This window comes from Camellia sinensis, chromosome 8 (assembly GCF_055761805.1).
Source record: "Camellia sinensis isolate YWXY chromosome 8, ASM5576180v1, whole genome shotgun sequence".
NCBI lineage: Eukaryota > Viridiplantae > Streptophyta > Magnoliopsida > Ericales > Theaceae > Camellia > Camellia sinensis.
The window spans coordinates 142,566,340-142,587,889 of NC_138968.1; the positions used below are offsets into that span (position 1 = coordinate 142,566,340).

At 40.9% G+C, this 21,550-nt stretch overlaps 2 protein-coding genes across 2 annotated transcripts; both read left to right on the forward strand.

The window, feature by feature from the left end:
- Positions 1 to 14,548: 14,548 nt before the first annotated feature.
- On the forward strand, positions 14,549 to 15,025 carry LOC145798141 (uncharacterized). The gene has a single exon (XM_082885624.1). It carries the CDS (start codon positions 14,549 to 14,551, stop codon positions 15,023 to 15,025), a length of 477 nt encoding a protein of 158 aa, XP_082741750.1.
- A 2,683-nt stretch (positions 15,026 to 17,708) lies between these two features.
- LOC114279815 (heavy metal-associated isoprenylated plant protein 28) lies at positions 17,709 to 20,261 on the forward strand. Its single transcript, XM_028222097.2, has 3 exons — positions 17,709 to 17,873; positions 19,488 to 19,563; positions 19,746 to 20,261. Exons 1-3 carry the CDS (start codon positions 17,868 to 17,870, stop codon positions 20,114 to 20,116), a joined length of 453 nt encoding a protein of 150 aa, XP_028077898.1. The 5' UTR covers positions 17,709 to 17,867; the 3' UTR covers positions 20,117 to 20,261.
- Positions 20,262 to 21,550: the final 1,289 nt, after the last annotated feature.

Consider the following 21,550-nt stretch of genomic DNA (forward strand, 5'->3'; position numbering starts at 1 on the left):
TGTGAGTAACGATTGTGTAAAGATATGTTCAACTGATATCTTTTGAATACTGAACTGAACTGTTTACTGAACTGGTATTACTGAATGAATGTATGTCCTTTATTTCTGAACTGTACTGTGGCATCCTTAGTACCTACGGTTTACTGTTACTGTTACTGTTACAGAGATCTCTGTCGGTTCCCTCGTGGAACCACTACTGTTTACTGACTGATGGCCATCATTACTGTTCGGTCTTTTAAGACCTACTGTTACTGTTATGCTAATGGATGTACCACATATGACTGTTTACTGTACTGAACAACTGAAATACTGATTGAATTGAACTGTTTTCATTACTGTAAGGACATTCATTCTAAACCCCTTTACGCTTTATGTTATTCACTGGGCTTTAGCTCACTGCTCATATATATATGTAGGTGTACAGGCACCAGAACGAAGCTAGGAGCGTCAGAGTAACTCCAGTTTTGTCAAGCCAGCCTATGTGCCTCACTGCGAGGTTCCGTGTTGCCGTGCTATGGCTTGGGGGTGTTTTGTTTGTTTTTCCCCCGCCTGTCTCCATACTGTCTGACTGTTCTGTATAGACTGACTGTTACCGTACTGTTATCAAGGGATTAGGTCCCTGTACTGTGTGATTGTAAACTTTGTATAGACCGTACTGTTTTGTACAGACGGAATGTTTTCTGTACCGCTATCTAGGGTTGAGTCCCTAGATTGAATGAATGTCAATATTGTACATACTGTTATGTACTGTTTATGTATAAATGCATGGAAAATCTTTTGCATACAGACTGTCACAGCTCATTGGACATTGTTTAATTACTGTATTGGCTTCCGCCAGGCCCTGTACTCTGTTTTACTGTATTACTGTTAAGCAGGCCTTCGGTAATCTCGGATTACTGGCCGGTTACGGTGCTAAACCCATAGGGCCGGGTTTGGGTCGTGACAGTTAGTGAGTTAGCAAATCCTAAAATCAAATTTTCAAAAGAGATGTTTGTGCCATTTTTATTAAAACAACTATGGGGTTTTGTTTAACTTATACCTTTTTTGTAAAGCGAATGTAAGTCAATTGACTGACATTGACCTGTACTTATAGTTTGTTTCCTTTTGAAAGTAAATTGGATAGATAAGTTGTAATTTATTTGGAATAAATCATTTGAAAAATAATAATTTCATGATAAGAAATATGAGATTTTATGAACCAAAATAATATTTTAAAAAATGGGAGAAAAGGCCCAAAAAGAATATTTAAAAAATGAGAAAAAAACAAGTCCAAAAATAACATTTTAAACTAAAAGCGTAATCCGCAAACAGTTTGTATATCTGTAAATCCTATCCACAAAAACTGCAATTCGCACTGCGGGTGATTGTGGGTTCAATTTTTTCCAAACCACGGGCATGAGGGCATGTCCAAACCGCAAACCGAACCGTCAAAAACCGGCGAACACCCCTAACTTGTTGTGCTCTTTTGTGGATGTCCTTCCTAAGTCTCTTTGATGATCTAAATAGTTCACATTGTACAATTCGTCAAGAATATTATTTATATAAAAAAATCAAATTAATTAAATATTCGTAATCTCATGATTAGGTCATAATTATTTTTAAAAAATAATAAAAATTATATTAACCGTTAATTTTTTTTAAAATAAGTGTGCTCTTATTATGAAGCTGTAAATATCCAATCGACTTAATTTTTTGCATGAATGATTTACTTGATGAACCCTACAATATAAACGGTTTGAATTATCAAAAAACACTCAAGACAAACCTCCATAATAAAGTACAAGCACAACAAAATTTCCAAATCCGATTACTTAGATGGTGGTCGCTTAATTAGATTTCTCCAACAATTTTTATATATGGCCTCCCATGTTAGATTTCTCCTAACATCAAAGACATGAGTTGATCAAATTTTATCCTTTTTCCTTTTTTTTTTTATCAACAAAACTAAAACTTTATTGATGAAAAAAGTAATATACATGCCAAAATTACATCAATAAGGGAAATGCACATAGTATCATAGCTAACCTCAACGATCCCAACTAGGTTGGCATCGCGAAAGAAGCTCAATCATATACTAGCATTTGACCCGAGATTGAAGAGAAACCAATCAAAGCAACCAAAGACAGAAAAAGAAAAAGAAAAAAGAACAACAATACAACCACAATGCACCAATATAGTAGCAGTACCAATCAGTAAGCTACGAAACCAAAACCAACAGCAGCAGCAACAACTCTCCACCCGCACCAAATTCGTGAGCTTCCAGCAGCAGCAACTACACCTCTGCGCCTCATAACCGTAGCACACACCATCTAATCTCCACTACATACCCAACCAAGCAATCCGTTAAGCTCCACCAACGATAGAGAGCAGCTCCATAACACGCAAATCACCCATCAATCAGCAGCATCAACAACAGTAGATCACAACAGCATAACACCAACATAACAACAGCACCAATAATAAAAAAAAAAGATCTCCTGATCTGCTTTGCCTCATCTCAGCATTAATAACAGCAAAAGTAGTATATCAATAGCAACATTAGCATCAGCAAGAAATCCCACCAATGCCCAAGACAAGAAAATTGCAATTGCACTCCCACAACTATAGATGCACTCCCAATGCCCAATACAAGAGAACTACAACAACCGTTTATAAAAAAGCTCCACTTCTTCCCCGAGCTACACCTCCTGACAGACCACCATAGCAGCTCACTCTCTAAGTTACTAAATGAATTTTCTTACCAGATGAATAGTCCTTACAATGTCACCAACAGAATAAGAACAACCAGGATCAAATGTTGGCAACCACAGTGCTAGTCGAACTTTAATTAGCTCACATAACTCCTCCAGAAGTGGGGGCTTGTTAGAGAAAATGCTTTCATTTCTACACTTCCACACAGACCATACCACAGCTGAGGGGATAGCTCTCCACACCTGTCTTTCTTTATTTCTAAACTTCCAGCTGATCCACCAATTAAATAGACAGTCCACGGATCCTGGAGTTACCCAAGAAAGCCCCTACCAGTCAATTATGCATGCCCAAATTTGCCATACAAAGGGACACAGCAACAACAAATGTGTTATTGATTCCAGTTCAGATTTGTAGAAAACACACGACAAGTCCACACTACTCCTCAATACACCAATCCTATTTAGATAAACTGTTGTCTTAAGTCTGCCTTTCCAAGCCAACCAAGTAAAGAATTTGGCTTTGGATAGAGAAAAATTATTCCAAATTAAACCAGCCGATGTCAAAGTGGGCCCAGATTCTAGATCACCCTTATTTGTAAACATTGCTTACCTTGAAACCCCCTACTTGATCAGCTTTCCATCTCACATGGTCCTCTAAATCCATACTTAACCTAGGCCCAACACCCAACTTGTCAATAACCCTTACCACTTCTTCTTCCTTCCAAGCATGAAGAGTTCTTCTAAAATTAAAACACCACCTATTTGAGCTTACTTGCCTTGAGATCAGCACACTCAATGGCACCTCTTTATCTGTACTCAATTGAAACAATCTAGGAAATTGAGTACACAAACTAGACTCTCCCAACCAATTATCAACCCAGAACTGCACTCTTCTGCCATTCCCGACTCTGAGTTCCAAATTTTCCATAAAGAATGTAAAAAGTCTTGGGTTAGCTTGTGCCATAACCAGAATGTCCCTCCAGATCTGTGAAGTGACTCCTACTACAATAGCTGGTGGCAGCCACTTCACACCTATGGATCCATACTTACTACACACAATTGATTTCCAAAGTGCATTATCTTCCACGGCATACCTCCACTAACATTTGAGTAACATGCATTGATTTGTAAATCTAATGTCCCTAATCCCAAGACCTTTTTTTTGTTTATTCATTATAATCTCATTCCAATTGACTAATTGTATTTTCTTTCTAATTTTTGTACCTCCCCATAGGAAATTTGCTTACAGCCTATCAAGTTCCTTAGCCACACTTTCAGGAATCTTAAATAAGGACATATAATAAATGGGTAATGAGGACTGAACAGATTTAATGAGGACTACTCTACATGTGAATGACAGTAATCTTCTTTTCCATCCTGAAAGCTTTTTTTTAAAGTTGTAAATGACTAGTTTCCAAGATAGTTTCGTGCTTGGATTGGCACAAAGTGGTAACCCAAGGTATTTGAAAGGCAACTTATGACTTATGCAGTTAAGTTTAGATGCAAAATCCTCCACCAAATCCTCCTCCACACCCACCCCACATACCAAAACCAAAGTTTACTAGCATCTGAAGGAGAAAATTCCAATTTACCGAGTCATATGTTTTTTCAAGATCCAATTTAAGGATTAAACCCTTCTTTCTAGATTTCTTCCACCAATCCACCACTTCATTAGCAATAAGAACCCCATCCATGATGTTCCTTCCACTCAAGAAAGCTGACTGGGCTTTATCAATCACTACTGGCAACATTTGTATAAATCTACTTGCTAAAACTTTGGACAAAATTTTGTAAACAAAGTTGATCAAGCTAATTGGTCTATAGTCCCTGATGGATGAGGGATTATCAATCTCTGGGATAAGAGTTATAAAAGAGCAATTCACCCCATACCCCCGCCTGCTGTTATCATGAAATTCTTTCATAAACTTCAATATATCATCTTTCATCACCCGCCACCCTTTCTGAAAGCATAACATGTTAAACCCATCCGGCTCAGGAGCTTTATTCCCATCATACTCCTTTATTGCTGCCCATACCTCTATCTCAGTGAACTCTTTTTCCAGAATTTCAATGACTTGACTGTGATCCACTTGATTAAAGTAACCTCCAAATAAGGGCCTGCATCTCCACCTCTCATTAAACTGATTCTTAAAATGACTGTACACTACTTGTTTAATATCTGCTGGTTCTTCAACAACAACATCCTCAACCTTCAGTGAGTTTAGCATATTCCTGTTATGCCTAATTGATGCCATTATATGAAAGAACCTTGTGTTCTTGTCCCCTTTTAGTGCCCATTCCAATCTTGACTTTTGTAACCACAACCATTCCCCTTTTATCCTTGTACGGGGAGCAAATATTCCGGCAAGCCCGTACTCCTTTCTTCCAAGCTCCTGTCTGTCCGATCGACCTGCAAGCACAACAGCGGTGAGCTACTCGGCGGTGTGTGGCCGGAAAACCCCTCCGACGATCAAGTTAGCACACACCTTGGGATAGGGAGAGAGGAGAGAGTTGAGTGTAAGTATTTCTCTTACCAAATGTTCATCCGTCCGCGTATGGGGGGCGCAGACGTGCTTATATACCTTCTGCGCCCCAAATCTACTCCCAGTGTCCTCTCAACACGTGGCACTACTATCCCATCTGTCAGCATAAACCTTGCTGAGCACCACCTAACCCAACTGCCTGCCCATTCTCCTAGGAGCTCGACAGCCGGGCAGTACCATCTCGGCCATCGTCTGCCATGCTGCGCTTCATGCCCAAGTACTCCAACAGCTAAGCTCAGATGAAGACCGGACTCGGCGGCATCTCGGCAAAGCCGAGCTCGGGACAACTCACGCTTGTCTGCGGTCGACCTACCTGCCGAGCAAAAAGATACCTCGGTCCAATCTTGCCTTTCCTGGCGCTGGACCTTTCACCTGACCGGCTTCGTAACCACGGATCCTTGCAGCTCGGCCAATCCACGCGCTGCCTTAACCGAGCAGCTTCCTTCAAGGCTGGGCCACACAACTTGGCCCAACACCTGTTCGGCCCAAATCTGTCTGGCACAACTCTGTCCGGCCCAAATCTGTCCGGCCCAATTCCACGGCCCAATTCCACGGCCCAATCAAGATCATAAATCTCCCTCTCAATTGCCCCTTAATTCCGTCCGCTCAAGCGTGACTGGGATTACCTATCTGACTGGGGTAACTCTTCCTTGGTTCTTAGTCTACAAGACGGTGACCACACTAAGAAGGCGAGCAAGGTTCGCTCCACGACTTTTTTCTTGGTGAGCAAGATCAGCTCGGCCAAGGAACTCCAAAGAAGGCGAGCAAGATCCGCTCCGCGACTTCCTTCTTGGCGAGCAACATCAGCTCGGCAAGGAACTCCAAGGAAGGCGAGCAAGGTCCGCTCCGTGACTTCCTTCTTGGCGGAAACATCAGCTCGGCAAGGAACTCCAAGGAAGGTGAGCAAGGTCCACTCCGCGACTTCCTTCTCGGCGAGCAACATCTGCTCGGCAAGGAACTTCCAAGGTCGGCGAGCAAGGTCCGCTCCGCGACTTCCTTCTTGGCAAACAACATCAGCTCGGCAAGGAACTCCAAGGAAGCCGAGCAAGGTCCGCTCCGCGACTTCCTTCTCGGCGAGCAACATCAGCTCGGCAAGGAACTCTAAAGAAGGCGAGCAAGGTCCGCTCCGCGACTTGCTTCTTGGCGAGCAACATCAGCTCGGCAAGGAACTCCAAGGAAGGCGAGCAAGGTCCGCTCCGCGACTTCCTTCTCGGCGAGCAACATCAGCTCGGCAAGGAACTCTAAAGAAGGCGAGCAAGGTCCGCTCTGTGACTTCCTTCTTGGCGAGCAACATTAACTCCGCGACTTCCTTCTCGGCGAGCAACATCAGCTCGGCAAGGAACTCCAAGGAAGGCGAGCAAGGTCTGCTCCGCGACTTCCTTCTCGGCGAGCAACATCAGCTCGGCAAGGAACTCTAAAGAAGGCGAGCAAGGTCCGCTCCGCGACTTCCTTCTTGGCGAGCAACATCAGCTCGGCAAGGAACTCCAAGGAAAGCGAGCAAGGTCCGCTCCGCGACTTCCTTCTCGGCGAGCAACATCAGCTCGGCAAGGAACTCTAAAGAAGGCGAGCAAGGTCCGCTCCGCGACTTCCTTCTTGGCGAGCAACATCAGCTCCGCGACTTCCTTTTCGGCGAGCAACATCAGCTTGGCAAGGAACTCTAAAGAAGGCGAGCAAGGTCCGCTCCGCGACTTCCTTCTTGGCGAGCAACATCAGCTCGGCAATGAACTCTAAAGAAGGCGAGCAAGGTCCGCTCCGCGACTTCCTTCTTGGCGAGCAACATCAGCTCGGCAAGGAACTCCAAGGAAAGCGAGCAAGGTCCGCTCCGCGACTTCCTTCTCGGCGAGCAACATCAGCTCCGCAAGGAACTCTAAAGAAGGCGAGCAAGGTCCGCTCCGCGACTTCCTTCTTGGCGAGCAACATCAGCTCCGCGACTTCCTTTTCAGCGAGCAACATCAGCTCGGCAAGGAACTCCAAGGAAAGCGAGCAAGGTCCGCTCCGCGACTTCCTTCTCGGAGAGCAACATCAGCTCGACAAGGAACTCTAAAGAAGGCGAGCAAGGTCCGCTCCGTGACTTCCTTCTTGGCGAGCAACATTAGTTCGGCAAGGAACTCCAAGAAAGGCGAGCAAGGTCCGCTCCGCGACTTCCTTCTCGGCGAGCAACATCAACTCAGCAAGAAACTCTAAAGAAGGCGAGCAAGGTCCGCTCCGCGACTTCCTTCATGGCGAGCAACATCAGCTCGGCAAGGAACTCTAAAGAAGGCGAGCAAGGTCCGCTCCGCGACTTCCTTCTCGGCGAGCAACATCAGCTCGGCAAGGAACTCCAAGGAAGGCGAGCAAGGTCCGCTCCGCGACTTCCTTCTTGGCGAGCAGCATCAGCTCAGCCAAGGAACTCCAAAGAAGGCGAGCAAGATCCGCTCCGCCACTTCTTTCTTGGCAGACAAGAACAGCTCGGCCAAAGAACTCCAAAGAAGGCGAGCAAGGTCCGCTCCGCCACTTCTTTCTTGGTGGACAAGAACAGCTCGGCCAAGGAACTCCAAAGAAGGCAAGCAACATCCGCTCCGCGACTTCCTTCTTGGCGAGCAACATTAGCTCGGCCAAGGAACTCCAAAGAAGGCGAGCAAGGTCCGCTCCGCCACTTCTTTCTTGGCAGACAAGAACAGCTCGGCCAAGGAACTCCAAAGAAGGCGAGCAAGGTTCGCTCCGCCACTTCTTTCTTGGCGGACAAAAACAGCTCGGCCAAGGAACTCCAAAGAAGGCGAGCAACATCCGCTCCGCGACTTCCTTCTTGGCGAGCAACATTAGCTCGGCTGAAACTTCGGAGTTAAACAAATCATCAACTCTTCAGCCGGAGTAAAATATCTCGGCTGGAACCTCGCAGTTGAGCAAATCATCAACTCTTCAGCCGGAGTAAAACATCTCGGCTGGAACCTCGGAGTTGAACAAATCATCAACTCGCCAGCCGGAGTAAATCATCTCGGCTGGAACCTCGGAGTTGAACAAATCATCAACTCGCCAGTCGGAGTAAATCATCTCGGCTGGAACCTCGGAGTTGAACAAATCATCAACTCGCCAGTCGGAGTAAATCATCTCGGCTGGAACCTCGCAGTTGAGCAAATCATCAACTCTTCAGCCGGAGTAAATCATCTCGGCTGGAACCTCGGAGTTGAACAAATCATCAACTCGCCAGCCGGAGTAAATCATCTCGGCTGGAACCTCGGAGTTGAACAAATCATCAACTCGCCAGCCGGAGTAAATCATCTCGGCTGGAACCTCGCAGTTGAGCAAATCATCAACTCTTTAGCCGGAGTAAAACATCTCGGCTGCAACCTCGCAGTTGAACAAATGATCAACTCTTCAGCCGGAGTAAATCATCTCGGCTGGAACCTCGCAGTTGGGCAAATCATCAACCCGTCAGCCGGAGTAAATCATCTCGGCTGGAACCTCGCAGTTGAGCAAATCATCAACCCATCAGCCGGAGTAAATCATCTCGGCTGGAACCTCGGAGTTGAACAAATCATCAACTCGCCAGCCGGAGTAAATCATCTCGGCTGGAACCTCGGAGTTGAGCAAATCATCAACCCATCAGCCGGAGTAAATCATCTCGGCTGGAACCTCGCAGTTGAGCAAATCATCAACCCATCAGCCGAAGTAATCATCTCGGCTGGAACCTCGGAGTTGAACAAATCATCAACTCGCCAGCCGGAGTAAATCATCTCGGCTGAAACCTCGGAGTTGAGCAAATCATCAACCCATCAGCCGGAGTAAATCATCTCGGCTGGAACCTCGCAGTTGAGCAATTCATCAACCCATCAGCCGAAGTAATCATCTCGGCTGGAACCTCGCAGTTGAGCAAATCATCAACCCATCAGCCGGAGTAATCATCTCGGCTGGAACCTCGCAGTTGAGCAAATCATCAACTCTTCAGCCGGAGTAAAACATCTCGGCTGGAACCTCGCAGTTGAGCAAATCATCAACTCTTCAGCCGGAGTAAAACATCTCGGCTGGAACAGAAGAGTAGGCCCCTCATCCACTATTATTTCGGACACAACAAAGCTCTTCAGCAAAAGTAATTCACTTCTATTACATTAACAAAAAGAGTATTTGCATTCAGAAGTGTAGGGGAAACAAGTCCCTCAAAAAATTACATAGGGCCGCATTCCATGGCCGGGGTACGCCTTTGCCATCCAAATCTTCTAAATGGTATGCCCCCTTGCCCGGTTATCTTGTAAGGCTCTTCCTAGTTTGCCCCTAGCTTGCCTTCACCCGGCACTAGTGCGTTGCCCATGACCTTCCTTAAAACCCAGTCGCCCACTTGGCCGTTGTCATCGAGGTTGTCTCCGCGGTGGACGTCGTTGCATCATCCTCTACTCGGATGTGATCATTGATGCGCTGCATTAGGTGCCACATGGATGTCTGCTGGCTCATTGTAAGCGAATCCCTCAGCCTATGTCCGAGCGGGAGACCGTGCTTATATTGGGTGATTGCCAGGTTGACCGGGCAATCTAGGATCTCATTGAAGGTATCCCAGTACCTGGAGTTGTACGCCTTGAGAGTGTCGCTCAGTTCCATCCTGACACTGAGAAGGTGGTCGACTTCCTTTGGCGTTTTGGTGTTGATTTTGAAACGCGTCACAAAGGCTTCCGCCAACCGCTGCCACCTTTCTATGCTCCCCTCCGGCAACCTCTCAAACCATTTCAAGCCCAACTCGCCCAAACTTGACGGGAAGATGAGGCACATAAGAGCGTCATTTCGCCTACGTCCGGCCATGACCTGTCGGAAGTGGCTTACATGCATATACGGATCGGTCTTTCCGTCATAAAGCGTGAACTTTGGCTGGTGGAAGCCCGCGGGAAGCGGTGTTGTTTCTATCTCCAAGGAGAAAGGGGTGGCGCTCAGCCTCGTCAAGTCTGTATCTACAAGGAGTGGCGCCACTAGGCGGGGTGGGGGCATTCCGAACTCCTCGCTGGCATGAACCCTGTAGGATAGCCGCTGGAACGCCGGCACCCTTTGAGCCTCCCGCCGGCGAGCCCGTTCCTTCAAGACTGCCCGCAAGTCCTATGAACGAGCGGAATAGGAATATCTCGACGTTGTCACCGGATGTGAGGGCTGGTAAGTGCTATCTTGCGCGCTGGACTTCTCTGAACGGCGGGATGGGGTGCACTCTCTGTGGTCTACCACTCCATCTACACTCTTCCCCTTGACATGCCGCTTCAACTCCTCCATCTCCGCCGCCATTCGCCGGATGACAGCGTCTTGGTCCCTCAACTTGTGTTCCAGACGTCGGGCATGTGATTCTCTCCGCCGCCGATGACCGTCTAGACTTCGTGAATGACCATAACTTCTTCCGCGCTTATCCCGCGCGTCTCCTGACTGTCCTCCAGTGAACGTATCCAAGTTCGCCATTGGAAGGATAACAGGATGTCCTTCTCTCCGTCGGGTGAACTCCGGGGTAGCTCCATCGATGGCGGATAACGGAATCTCGTCGTTGTTCGCCATGGACGGCGATTAGATGAGCCTGGAAGACAAGGTTTTATCTGTCAAGCTTCCCACAGACGGCGCCAATTGTACGGGGAGCAAATATTCCGGCAAGCTCGTATTCCTTTCTTCCGAGCTCCGTCAATGTCCGATCACCTGCAAGCAAGTAATGGTGAGCTACCCGGCGGTGTGTGGCCGGAAAAACCCTCCGACGGTCAAGTTAGCACACACCTTAGGATGGATAGAGAAAAGGGAGAGAGTGTTTGAGTGTAAGAAGTCCTTACAGAGATGTTCGTGTGTTGCGTATGGGGGGCGCAGACATGCTTATATACCTTCTGAGCCCCATATCCACTCTCAGTCATCTCCTGACACGTGGCTCTGCTATCCCATCTGTCAGCATAAACCATGCCATTCATCATCTAACCTCAACTGCCTGTCATCACAGCTGGAGCTCGGCAGCCGAGCTGCCCTATCCGTTGTTGTGCCATGCCGTGCTCCATACCCTAGCACTTCACTGGCCAAGACTGAGGAGGACCGGGCTAGGCGGCATCTCGGCAAAGCCTAGCCCGAGGTGCCTCCACTGGCCAAGACTGAGGAGGACCGGGCTAGGCGGCATCTCGGCAAAGCCTAGCCCGAGGTGCCTCCTGGGGTCGGCCTTTCTGCCGGTCAGACAACTTCCTCGGATGTCCGCGCCTTCCCGGGTGCCGGTCACTCGGCCTATCTGGCTTCGGCCATCCTCGGACCGAGCATCCTGGTCCGACCGAGCACTGCCTTGCCGAGCAGTTTCTGTCCGGTCCGGGGTGGCACACAGCCCGAACTCTGCCCGGCCCAAGTTCTGGCAGCCCTTCTCTGGGCGAACAGTCGATCATCCCGGCCCAATGCACTGCTGGGCTTTCAACCTGCTCGGTCGATATCTCGGCCCAACTCCAGATCATAAATCACCCTCTCAATCCTTTTTCCCTTATCTTTAGGAGTAGGTACAGTTCAAGATTTCCCTTCTATGGGATTAGTTTCAAGCATTACGAATAGTTTCTTTAGCAATATTACATATTTAGAAAAAAAAGGAAAAATACTAAATGAACTCACAGCATGAATTTCAAATGTGTGCCATAAATTCATAATCTTGATAAAATTCTGGTGAATTTTCTAGCCCGACAGACTTTTCCATAGTTTTTAGGTGTGGCTTGGAAAGTTCAAATGCCACCAAATTTGTAAGGTACTTTTATTTCATTGTATATTGTGAAATATTTAAATAACCATCAAAACACATGTAATTGGAATTGGAAAGAATTATTTCATGATAAATAAGATCATATAATTATTATATTTACTTTTATGAAAAAGAGATAAGGTTATACATTTCATATGGTGACAAATAGAATTTGGTAGAAGAATGGAGAAAAATAGAGACTTATTAATGCTTCGTTTGAGAAGTCAAAGGTTGGATTTTTTTGATTAAAATAGTCACAAAAAATAAAATAGATTTTTTAGCCAGAAAAAACAAACATCACATTAAATTTATAATCATTACATTCTTTCTTTTGTAAAAAAAAGCAAAAAAGTCAAAAGTCTTTCCTAAATGAGGTTTTTTAATCCCAAACTAAAATAGTCAAAAAAATTAAAAAATTTAAAAACCAACCTGCTTCCCAAACGAACCCTAAGAATGAAATTGAACTTGCCTTGAATTTTTTCTCTACAAACTTTGTCTATAAAAACAAATGTTTACTATATGTATTTATGTGTTAAAATGAAAAAATGAGTATTTTTCTCTTTTAACTCAAATTCTCTTTTATTCTTTATTGACATTCACTTTTTCTTTTATTATTTTAATTTTATAACAGTAATATCATTTTAAGTTATTTATTTATTTATTTATTTTGTGGCATGATCCGATGGGAGCGCTCGCTAGCACGTGAATTTCCCACTCAACCCAGAGGTAATCTTGGTTTTCCTCCTCCTCCCTCTCCAACGCTACCCCATCTATATTTTTTTTTTGACAATAATGATTCATCCCACTAAAAACATCATCACTAATAACACTAATGCATTAAAAAAAAAAAAAAAATACAACTCCAAGACCAAAACATTACATCATTAATGGCAGGACCCACTGCCACCTAATTAGTGGGAGCACTAATTAGTGCTCCCAAGCATTTTTCATTCCTTTAATTATTCCCAACCTAATTACTTTTACAATTCCGCTACGTAATTCGAAAAAAATAAAAACTCGAATGGCTCGAGATCTCAAAACGACATTGTTTTAGGATTTTTTTTTATTCTCTTACCGGTAAGATAATATTTTCCGTACCATTCGAACCATTCGAGCTCAACGCATTCGAGTTACGGATTATTTTCGTTAGTTTTATGTCAACTCCGCTACGTAGCTCGAAATATCAAAGGCTCGAATGGCTCGAAATCCTAAAACAACGTCGTTTTAGAGTTTTTTTTTATTCTTTTACCAATAAAATAATATTTTCCGTACCATTCGGACCATTCGAGCTCTACGCATCTGAACTGCAGATCATTTTCGATTTTATATGTCCAAACTCTGAAGTCAACTAGTTCCTTCCATGATTGCCTAATGGCCAATGCTCCCTTTATATTCAAGTTTCTTAGTAGTGGTACAAGTGTGGATTATTAATGTAATATAAATTTCATAATTTTTTTTATTAGTAGTTATAATAATGAAAATAATATATGAGATTTGTATGTTGAGTAATGCTAAGGGTGTGTGTCATATATAAATTATGATATTTCTAAGATTGATCATCACAAATGTAATAACTCAATTTTATGAAAGTCATATATATATATAATAAATAAATAAAAAGTTATAACTATACCCTGTACAAGTATAATGAAAGAGTTTTTGAATCATAATCAAACTGCTGCCATAATTAATATCACAATGAGTCATAACTAATATCACAATATATATAATCAAGTGTTAACTAAAATCTTAATAAATCATAACCAAAGATCTGAAAGAAAGTGTGTACAATAAAATTTACCATATAAATATGTACCTATAACATATATTTTCTGTATCTACACGCATAGTACGTGTATGTCAAACAAAATATAAATAATAGTGGTGAGTAAAAATAAAATAAAATAAAATAAAATAAAAATAGTCAACTCATCAATTCCCACCACTCAAATTGACCCAAATCAATCTGCACAGTTTGAGAAGGTAAATAGTTTTTTTTTTTAGGCACTTCGGAAAGGAAGAAGGTAAATAGTTGAGTTGGGCAAGTTAGATGATAAAAATCAATGAATCAATTGACATAAAGATTGAAATTTGTCAACCTGCCTACAAACCAACTTAATTCAACTATATGTATTGCTCAAAATTACTTTGCTTGTCTACCACAATCTCTTCATAACAGTGCTGCAAAATCCATCCATGATGTTAGAATATATAATATATTATGTATATTATTATGTTTAGCTTTAGCTTTAATAATTAGTGTAGCTTTAGTTTTCATAATTAGCTTGCTTTAGTTTTATGCTTTCGGTGGCTCTCTCGCCAATGTATCACAGGCTATAAGAAGAGAGCTAGGCTCCCTTTGTAAATCAATCCATGAAATACACATTTCATTTATTCACTTGCTCTCTCTCTTTCTGTATACATAAACTCTTTCATGGTATCAGAGCTAGGTTAAGAACCTAGTAATTTCGTTCCACCGGCGGGCGGCAATCTTGCCTTGGCCGCCCGCCGGACAAACCCAAATTTCCTTAATTTCTTCTTTCATGGCAGATTCTTCAACAACTCACCATGATGGATTCATTCACCAAATTTTAACAGCCAAAGCAAACAGAGAGTTTCAAATTTCAATCATGGAAGTCCCTTCTAGGCTTGTGTTCCTCTTGGTCTCTCTTCTGAGTCTAGTCTTCTCACTTTCTGACTCTGCAACAGTAGTAGTAGATGGAGTTTCAGAATGGAAAAACCCAACTGTTCATATTGGGGATTCTATCATTTTCAAGCACAAGTATGATTACAAGCTTTACATTTTTCAGAACAGAGGAGCCTTCAATCTCTGCAACTTTACTCAAGCTTCACTTCTTACCAAACCCAATTCCAACTCCTTCACTTGGCATCCATCAAGAACTGGTATCTTCTACTTCTCCTTCAACAATGGCACTCTCAAATCATGTCAATCAGCTCAAAAGCTCGCCATAACAGTATCTCTATCACCACCACAAAACTCCGCCACCTCGCCGGAACTATCTCCGGCAGCCTCTCCAGCACCGAGTTCAGGCGGCATTGTATCATCAGCTCCAGCATACCCATGGCCATTCCCTCTCTCTCTTTGACTGGATTTCAGATCTTTTTGGTAAGTAGATGTAGCTGTTGTGGCCAGCCACATCACAGCCCATTGCTGCCACTCTAGGCGCCATCGTCGTCACCGAAGACCCACGCCACCTTGCACACCATCGGCGGTTACAACTGTGGCTACCATTGATGCCGCAACAGCTTCGGCAGCCACGGCTCCACTTTTCACTCATCTCCGCCATTCCCATTGCCTCGCCAAAGCCACCGATCCTCACGACCACCATCATGGAAGCAGCAGCAGCTCATCTTCACTCATAGTCTCCGCTCCGCCGTACACGGCTGAAACTAACGCAGATCTACTCTCCCTCTCTCTAGGCTCTTTCACTCTGCAGCTTTGAGCTTTGAAATGTATCACACCCACGGGTAGCACCTTCACACCCAGCAGAGGCATACACAACACACACAAGAAGCACACACACACGGTTTAGAGAGAGAGAGGACACACACTTCACACCACCAACTTCATCTTCTCACACACGGCTATCACAGAGCTAAACAAACCCAGCTTTCTCACTCTCTTTCCAATTAAAAACCCACTGAAGTTACACATATATTAGATATATAATATATATACAAAATCGTGGGCCACTCTTTTTGGTTTTGTAAAACCAATCAAAAAAAGAAAAAAAAAAGAAGAAGAAGTTACCCATGTGATCCCACTAACCAATGCACTTTAATCTCTCGCGGGTCTATGTATGAAGGTTGCACAATCTCTCTCTCTCGTCCCTTTTTTTCTCTACTTTCATCATAGCCATCACCTCCTTTAATTTTATTCCACCCACTCTCTCTATGGTCCATTCTTCCCCATTAATACATTTTTATTATTATTATTCTAAAAAAAAAAAAAAAAAAAAACACAAATATTCCAAACACCATTCCTTGATTTAACAAAACCGTGGACCCCGAAACCACGTGAACCACTTTCCTTCTTTCCCCAATCTTTCGTTTTGATTTCAAATATATTCTTATTATTTCTTTCTTTATTTTTCTTTCACATTATTTTTAATCTTTTTCAAACTCCATTCACAACCAACTTTTTTTTTTTTTTTTTTTAACATCTCCACTTTGTGTTGCCGTTTTGCTCCACTTTCTCAATCCCTTTGTTTCAACCTCAAATAGGTTTTTATCTTCACACCTATTTGAGTTTGAGGGGGGGTTATACATATATCATGGTGAGCATGGTTATACACCATGGGAACCACCCAAGCCACCCCATGGCGCACTCCCTAAGTCGCCCCCTTGGTGCACCACCAATCTTCTACATCGGTCCGGCATGACCCCATAAACTGTCCCGACATTGATTCTGGTCAGCTTCTACACCGGTCCGGCATGACCCCGTAAACTGTCCCGACATTGATTCCGGTCAGCTTTTACATCGGTCCGGCATGACCCCGTAAACTGTCCCGACATTGATTCCGGTCAGCTTCTACAACAGTCCAGCATGACCTCGTAAACTGTCCAGACATTATCTGCTACAACGGTCCGACACGACCATACAGTGTCTTCACCAACAGTCCGACACGACCATACAGTGTCTACTATCCTCTTTTATTTTATGTATTAGTTTATCTTCATGTTTTGTTCCTTTCCAAACTCAAGTTGGTTTTACCTATCCTCCTTGAGTTTGAGAGGGGATGTTAGAATATATAATATATTATGTATATTATTATGTTTAGCTTTAGCTTTAATAATTAGTGTAGCTTTAGCTTTCATAATTAGCTTGCTTTAGCTTTATGCTTTCGGTGGCTCTCTCGCCAATGTATCACAGGCTATAAGAAGAGAGCTAGGCTCCCTTTGTAAATCAATCCATGAAATACACATTTCATTTATTCACTTGCTCTCTCTCTTTCTGTATACATAAACTCTTTCACATGATATGGGTTAACAGTAAGATCTTCTTCCCATGGCTGACTTCGTAAAAACATTAATGGAGAGAGAGGATTCCCAACATCTTTTTCCCATGGCTAAAAAATTATGTATTGCTCAAAATTACCTTTAGTTTCATGGGTAGATATAGGATGCCCCGCTTGTGCAAAAGAAAAATGTTTAGGAAATGTAATTCAGCATCCTTACACTGCGTTTGATTATTGTTGTGTTTGGTTGGGGGATTTGGGGAAGAATTTAGAAAGGGAAAGGAAAAAGCGTGTGAAACTAGGTGAAATGTATGTATATTTTATTCATATTTCACCTAACTTTTCTCTTTCCCTTTTCAAATTCCTCCTCAAATTCTCCAACCAAACACAGCGTAAGAGATTTGAGAAGAGATTTAGAAAAGAAAAGAGAAAAAGTGTATGAAATTAAATGAAATGTAAGAATATTTTATTCATATTTCACCTGTCTTTTCCTTTTTCCTTTCCAAATTACTTCTCAATTCTTCCAATCAAACACAATGTTAATTCACTCTGAAATTGATCCCACTCTTTACTCCTCATCCTTTCTCTTTCTATCTTTCTCTATTCTCTCTCTTCCACCTCATTAGAAATCAAAATAAGAATGATATATTAAGAGATATAGTATCACTCTTTCCAAAAATTGTAAATTCCTTTTTCTTTTTTCTCCAAAAAGGGACCTCACTCTGCTTCAAGCCAAAGACATGGAAATAGTCGGTGCACAAACCATTTTTTTATAATCTTCTAACACGTACTATTACATATACATATAGAATGGGAGAGGGAAAGGCGTCATACATACAAACCCTTGAAGTTCTCTCATTCATTCATCATTTATTTGCCAAAAGGTTGGGAATTCAGAGCTACTACATATCAACACCTGATTTCCATATTTATATCAACACATAAAATTCCCATATAGCCAATAAAGAAGATGACGGTAAATCTCTCTCTCTCTCTCTCTCTGTATATATCTTTCTTTGTCTTTCTCTGATTCTCTTGATTATCGTTTGATAGAACTGCTACTCTATGTTCTGAAATAATCATTTTATCGTTGTTTGATTCATTAATGGGGGTGTTTAGGAAGAGTTTTTTTTAGTTTTTTTTTTATAGCTAAAATAGCACTAAAAGATAAAATAGACTAAAATAGTTAATAAGATAAAATGTTACATCAAATTCATAATTATTTCATATTTTCTCTCACAAATATCACATTTAACTACTAAAAAATTCAACTATCTTCCCAAACACAAAAAATTTTAACCTCTTAAAATAACCAAAAACTATTAAAATAACAACTTTCCAAACACTTACAATATAAATATATATATATATATATATATATATATATATTACAAGTAGAATTATTATTTATCAAAGAAATAACCATTTCATATTGAGAGTAAGAAATAGGAGTCAGGGATAGGTTAGGCTTAAATATCACGAAAAATTCTCCACTTTTAGATTACACTTATAATAAAATATTACACACTAATTAAAGGATAAAAAATTTTCATGATACATTTCATAATATTTTTTTCATGATCCCTAGTATTATTTCAATTATTATGCCCTCGTTCCCATATATTATTGAGTTTTTTGGACTTTGATTAGTCAACGGGTTGGTGCCAGCCGGACTTATTTAAAATTTAAAATCACGCCCCATTTGGTAGCCCAAATTTTACAGGCCAAAATAAAACTGGACTGGATTATATATTTTTTATTAGACTTATATTATTAAGTTATACACAATTATTTTTTCTTTTTTAATAATTCATATGATCAAATTAATTAATATTATTAAACCAATCAAATTATAGTATAAATTCACCAAATTAACAAATTATGATAATGTTATATGTAAGTTGAGAGTTACGAAGATATCACTGGTCATTGTCAAATTCAATTTTAATAAATTGTGTTGCGTATTTTTTTAAAAGTACAATTTACAAGAATAATATGAGTTGTTAAGTATTTTTTTTTATTTTTTAAATGAAACAGTATTAATTTTAATGAATTAAAATTGAATTTAATAATGTTATTTTTTAGATAATATTAAATTTTTTGGGGGACGTGATAGTTTAAGTCAGACTGGATTTACTCATATGGGTTTGTACGGGCCGGTATATGGGTGGATTTAGGTTTCAAACTTTTGTGAGACGAGCTAGGTAGTCAAGCAATTATCAGTCAGACTGGATTTACACATATGAGTTTGTACAGGCAGGTACATGGGTGGATTTGGGTTTCAAACTTCTATGGGACGAGCTAAGCTAGGTAGTCAAGCAATTTAGGATAAGCCCTGGAATGGGTTGATCGAATTAGGTAATACCAAGTTTTTTGTCGCGGATCATTTAATGACCTCTAGTAAGAAAGGACTATTTTGCATTCTTTATTTCATTTTATGTGGATTTTTTTTTTTTTTTTTGTAATTTTTTTTTATTTTTAAAAATCAAATGACAATAACAAATTAACAATGATAATATATATTGTGACTACTGTTATTTGTGATAAGATCACTCGTTGAATCAACTACTACTACTTTTTATTGGTTTAGACCATAGAGATGCAAGTTCACATGGACTGCCCTGGATGTGAGAACAAGATTAGGAAAGCTCTTCAAAAGCTAAAAGGTAAGCTACTTTCTTCCGCTCAACTCACTACATGTCACATGCCTAAATAAATCCACTTCCTTTCCCCTAAATATTTTTAAGTCTTCTTTAACTGTTAGATTAACTCACATAACAAATCGACATAAAAGGCCAAAAAAAAAAAAAAAAAATCATCCTGTGACACATATCATTTTGCATTCTAGGAGTGGACGATATAGATATTGACATGGGAATGCAAAAGGTGACCGTGACCGGATGGGCTGACCAGAAGAAAGTTCTAAAGACAGTCCGAAAAACTGGAAGGAGAGCCGAACTATGGCAACTCCCACACAACCCAGAAGATTACCTCTATCATAACTACAACACCAACAACCACTACTATCATCAACACCATTACGGCGGTCTGGTCACCCACCATGCTCCCCAACCATCTTCTTCTTACAACTACTACAAACATGGATATGATTACGGTGGTTACTATCATCAAGCTCCTGCTGCTCATTCCACCATTTTTGGACACCAGCCTGGTGCAACTTTCAGTGATGAGAATCCTCATGGCTGCTTCATTATGTGATTGTTCGTTATATTAGCCAAGATATATTTCACAGAGAAACCGTTCTTTTTCTTTTTTCTTTTTTTATAAATAAAAGGTGAAAAGCACCAAGTATATTTTTTATGCATTAGATTTTTTGTATTTTGCATTCAGTAATTGATAAGTTTGCTTCTATAATGATATTTAATAAATGGTCAGATTTCAATGTAATGGTGATAGTGGTATTACAATCCATTCCACCATGTAATTGTAATCACATATTCAACTTATCTCACTAATTGAAACTTATATAGTGGGCCTAAATACATATACATTGAAGGTAATGATTAATTTATTATATAATGTCACCAAAATAACATGATACAATTCTTTTATTTTATTTTTTCTCCAATTTATGAGGTTATGCTCATTTAAGACATCTCATGTTAAAATTAGTAATGATTTACAAACTTAGAAATTATATTTAGAATTTATCTAATTTTTTTAATATATAATTCAGATTCATTTGATAGGTAAATCACATAATACACTTGTTTAATCTCCATTACAAAATGTGCATTTTGGTTTTCAAATTAATTATTAAATTACACTCACATCCTCATGTGTTATCAGACCTTCTTTTTGACTTTTCATCGGACTTTTTTTCGATTATATATATATTTTTAAAATGTCGCTTCTTTGCCTGATGTTTAGTGAGTAGTTGCTTTAACAATTTTATTTTATTTTTTTAGAGCATGAAAAATATTTATATTAAAAATAACAATACACAAAAATAAGATCTTAAAGTGCCATACAAATCATACAACAAAACTGAAGAAATAAACAACTAAAAAATAACAAATTCGTCAAAAAAATCAGTTACGATTCAAAAAAAGTCACTGATTTTCTTAAAAATGGTATCTAAAAAGTAAAATCTTGTTAAAAGCTCGTCATCCCCATTGATGTAGTTTCTGTCGCTGCTGTCCCACTCCGCCACCGCAATCGCCGTCCTTCAGACACCTCCAGAAGTTGGAGTTGAGGAGAAAGTACACCTACAATGGTATGAGAGAAGGCTTGAGAAAAGAGAGAACCATCATGGGTGTCAAAAATTTAAAAACCTATGTCAAAATCGGAGGAAAAAAAAACTCTAAAACCCCTTATTTTAAACATGAAAACTATAAATCTACACTCTAAAACTATAGATCAATAATCAAAAAACGTAGATCTACACTTTAAAAATATAAAAAAAGCCGTCAAAATATCACCGGAATACTATCAAAAATCTCCCAGAGAAAAGCTCTCTCTCTCTGTATGCAACTCACTTTTGTTTTTTAATCCAACTTTGATGTGGCATTCCTAAGTCCCCGATGCACATGAAAAAGAGAAGCAACTCCAACTAAAAATGTCAAATCCTGTATGGCACAATAATATCTCAATTTTGACATAAAGAATAATGTTCATCGAATATATCAAATA

Coding starts and splice junctions, on each gene's coding strand:
- LOC145798141 (XM_082885624.1), top strand. CDS start 14,549: ATGGAAGTCCCTTCTAGGCTTGTGTTCCTCTTGGTCTCTCTTCTGAGT.
- LOC114279815 (XM_028222097.2), top strand. Junction 19,564..19,745: donor AGCTCTTCAAAAGCTAAAAG/GTAAGCTACTTT, acceptor TTTGCATTCTAG/GAGTGGACGATATAGATATT.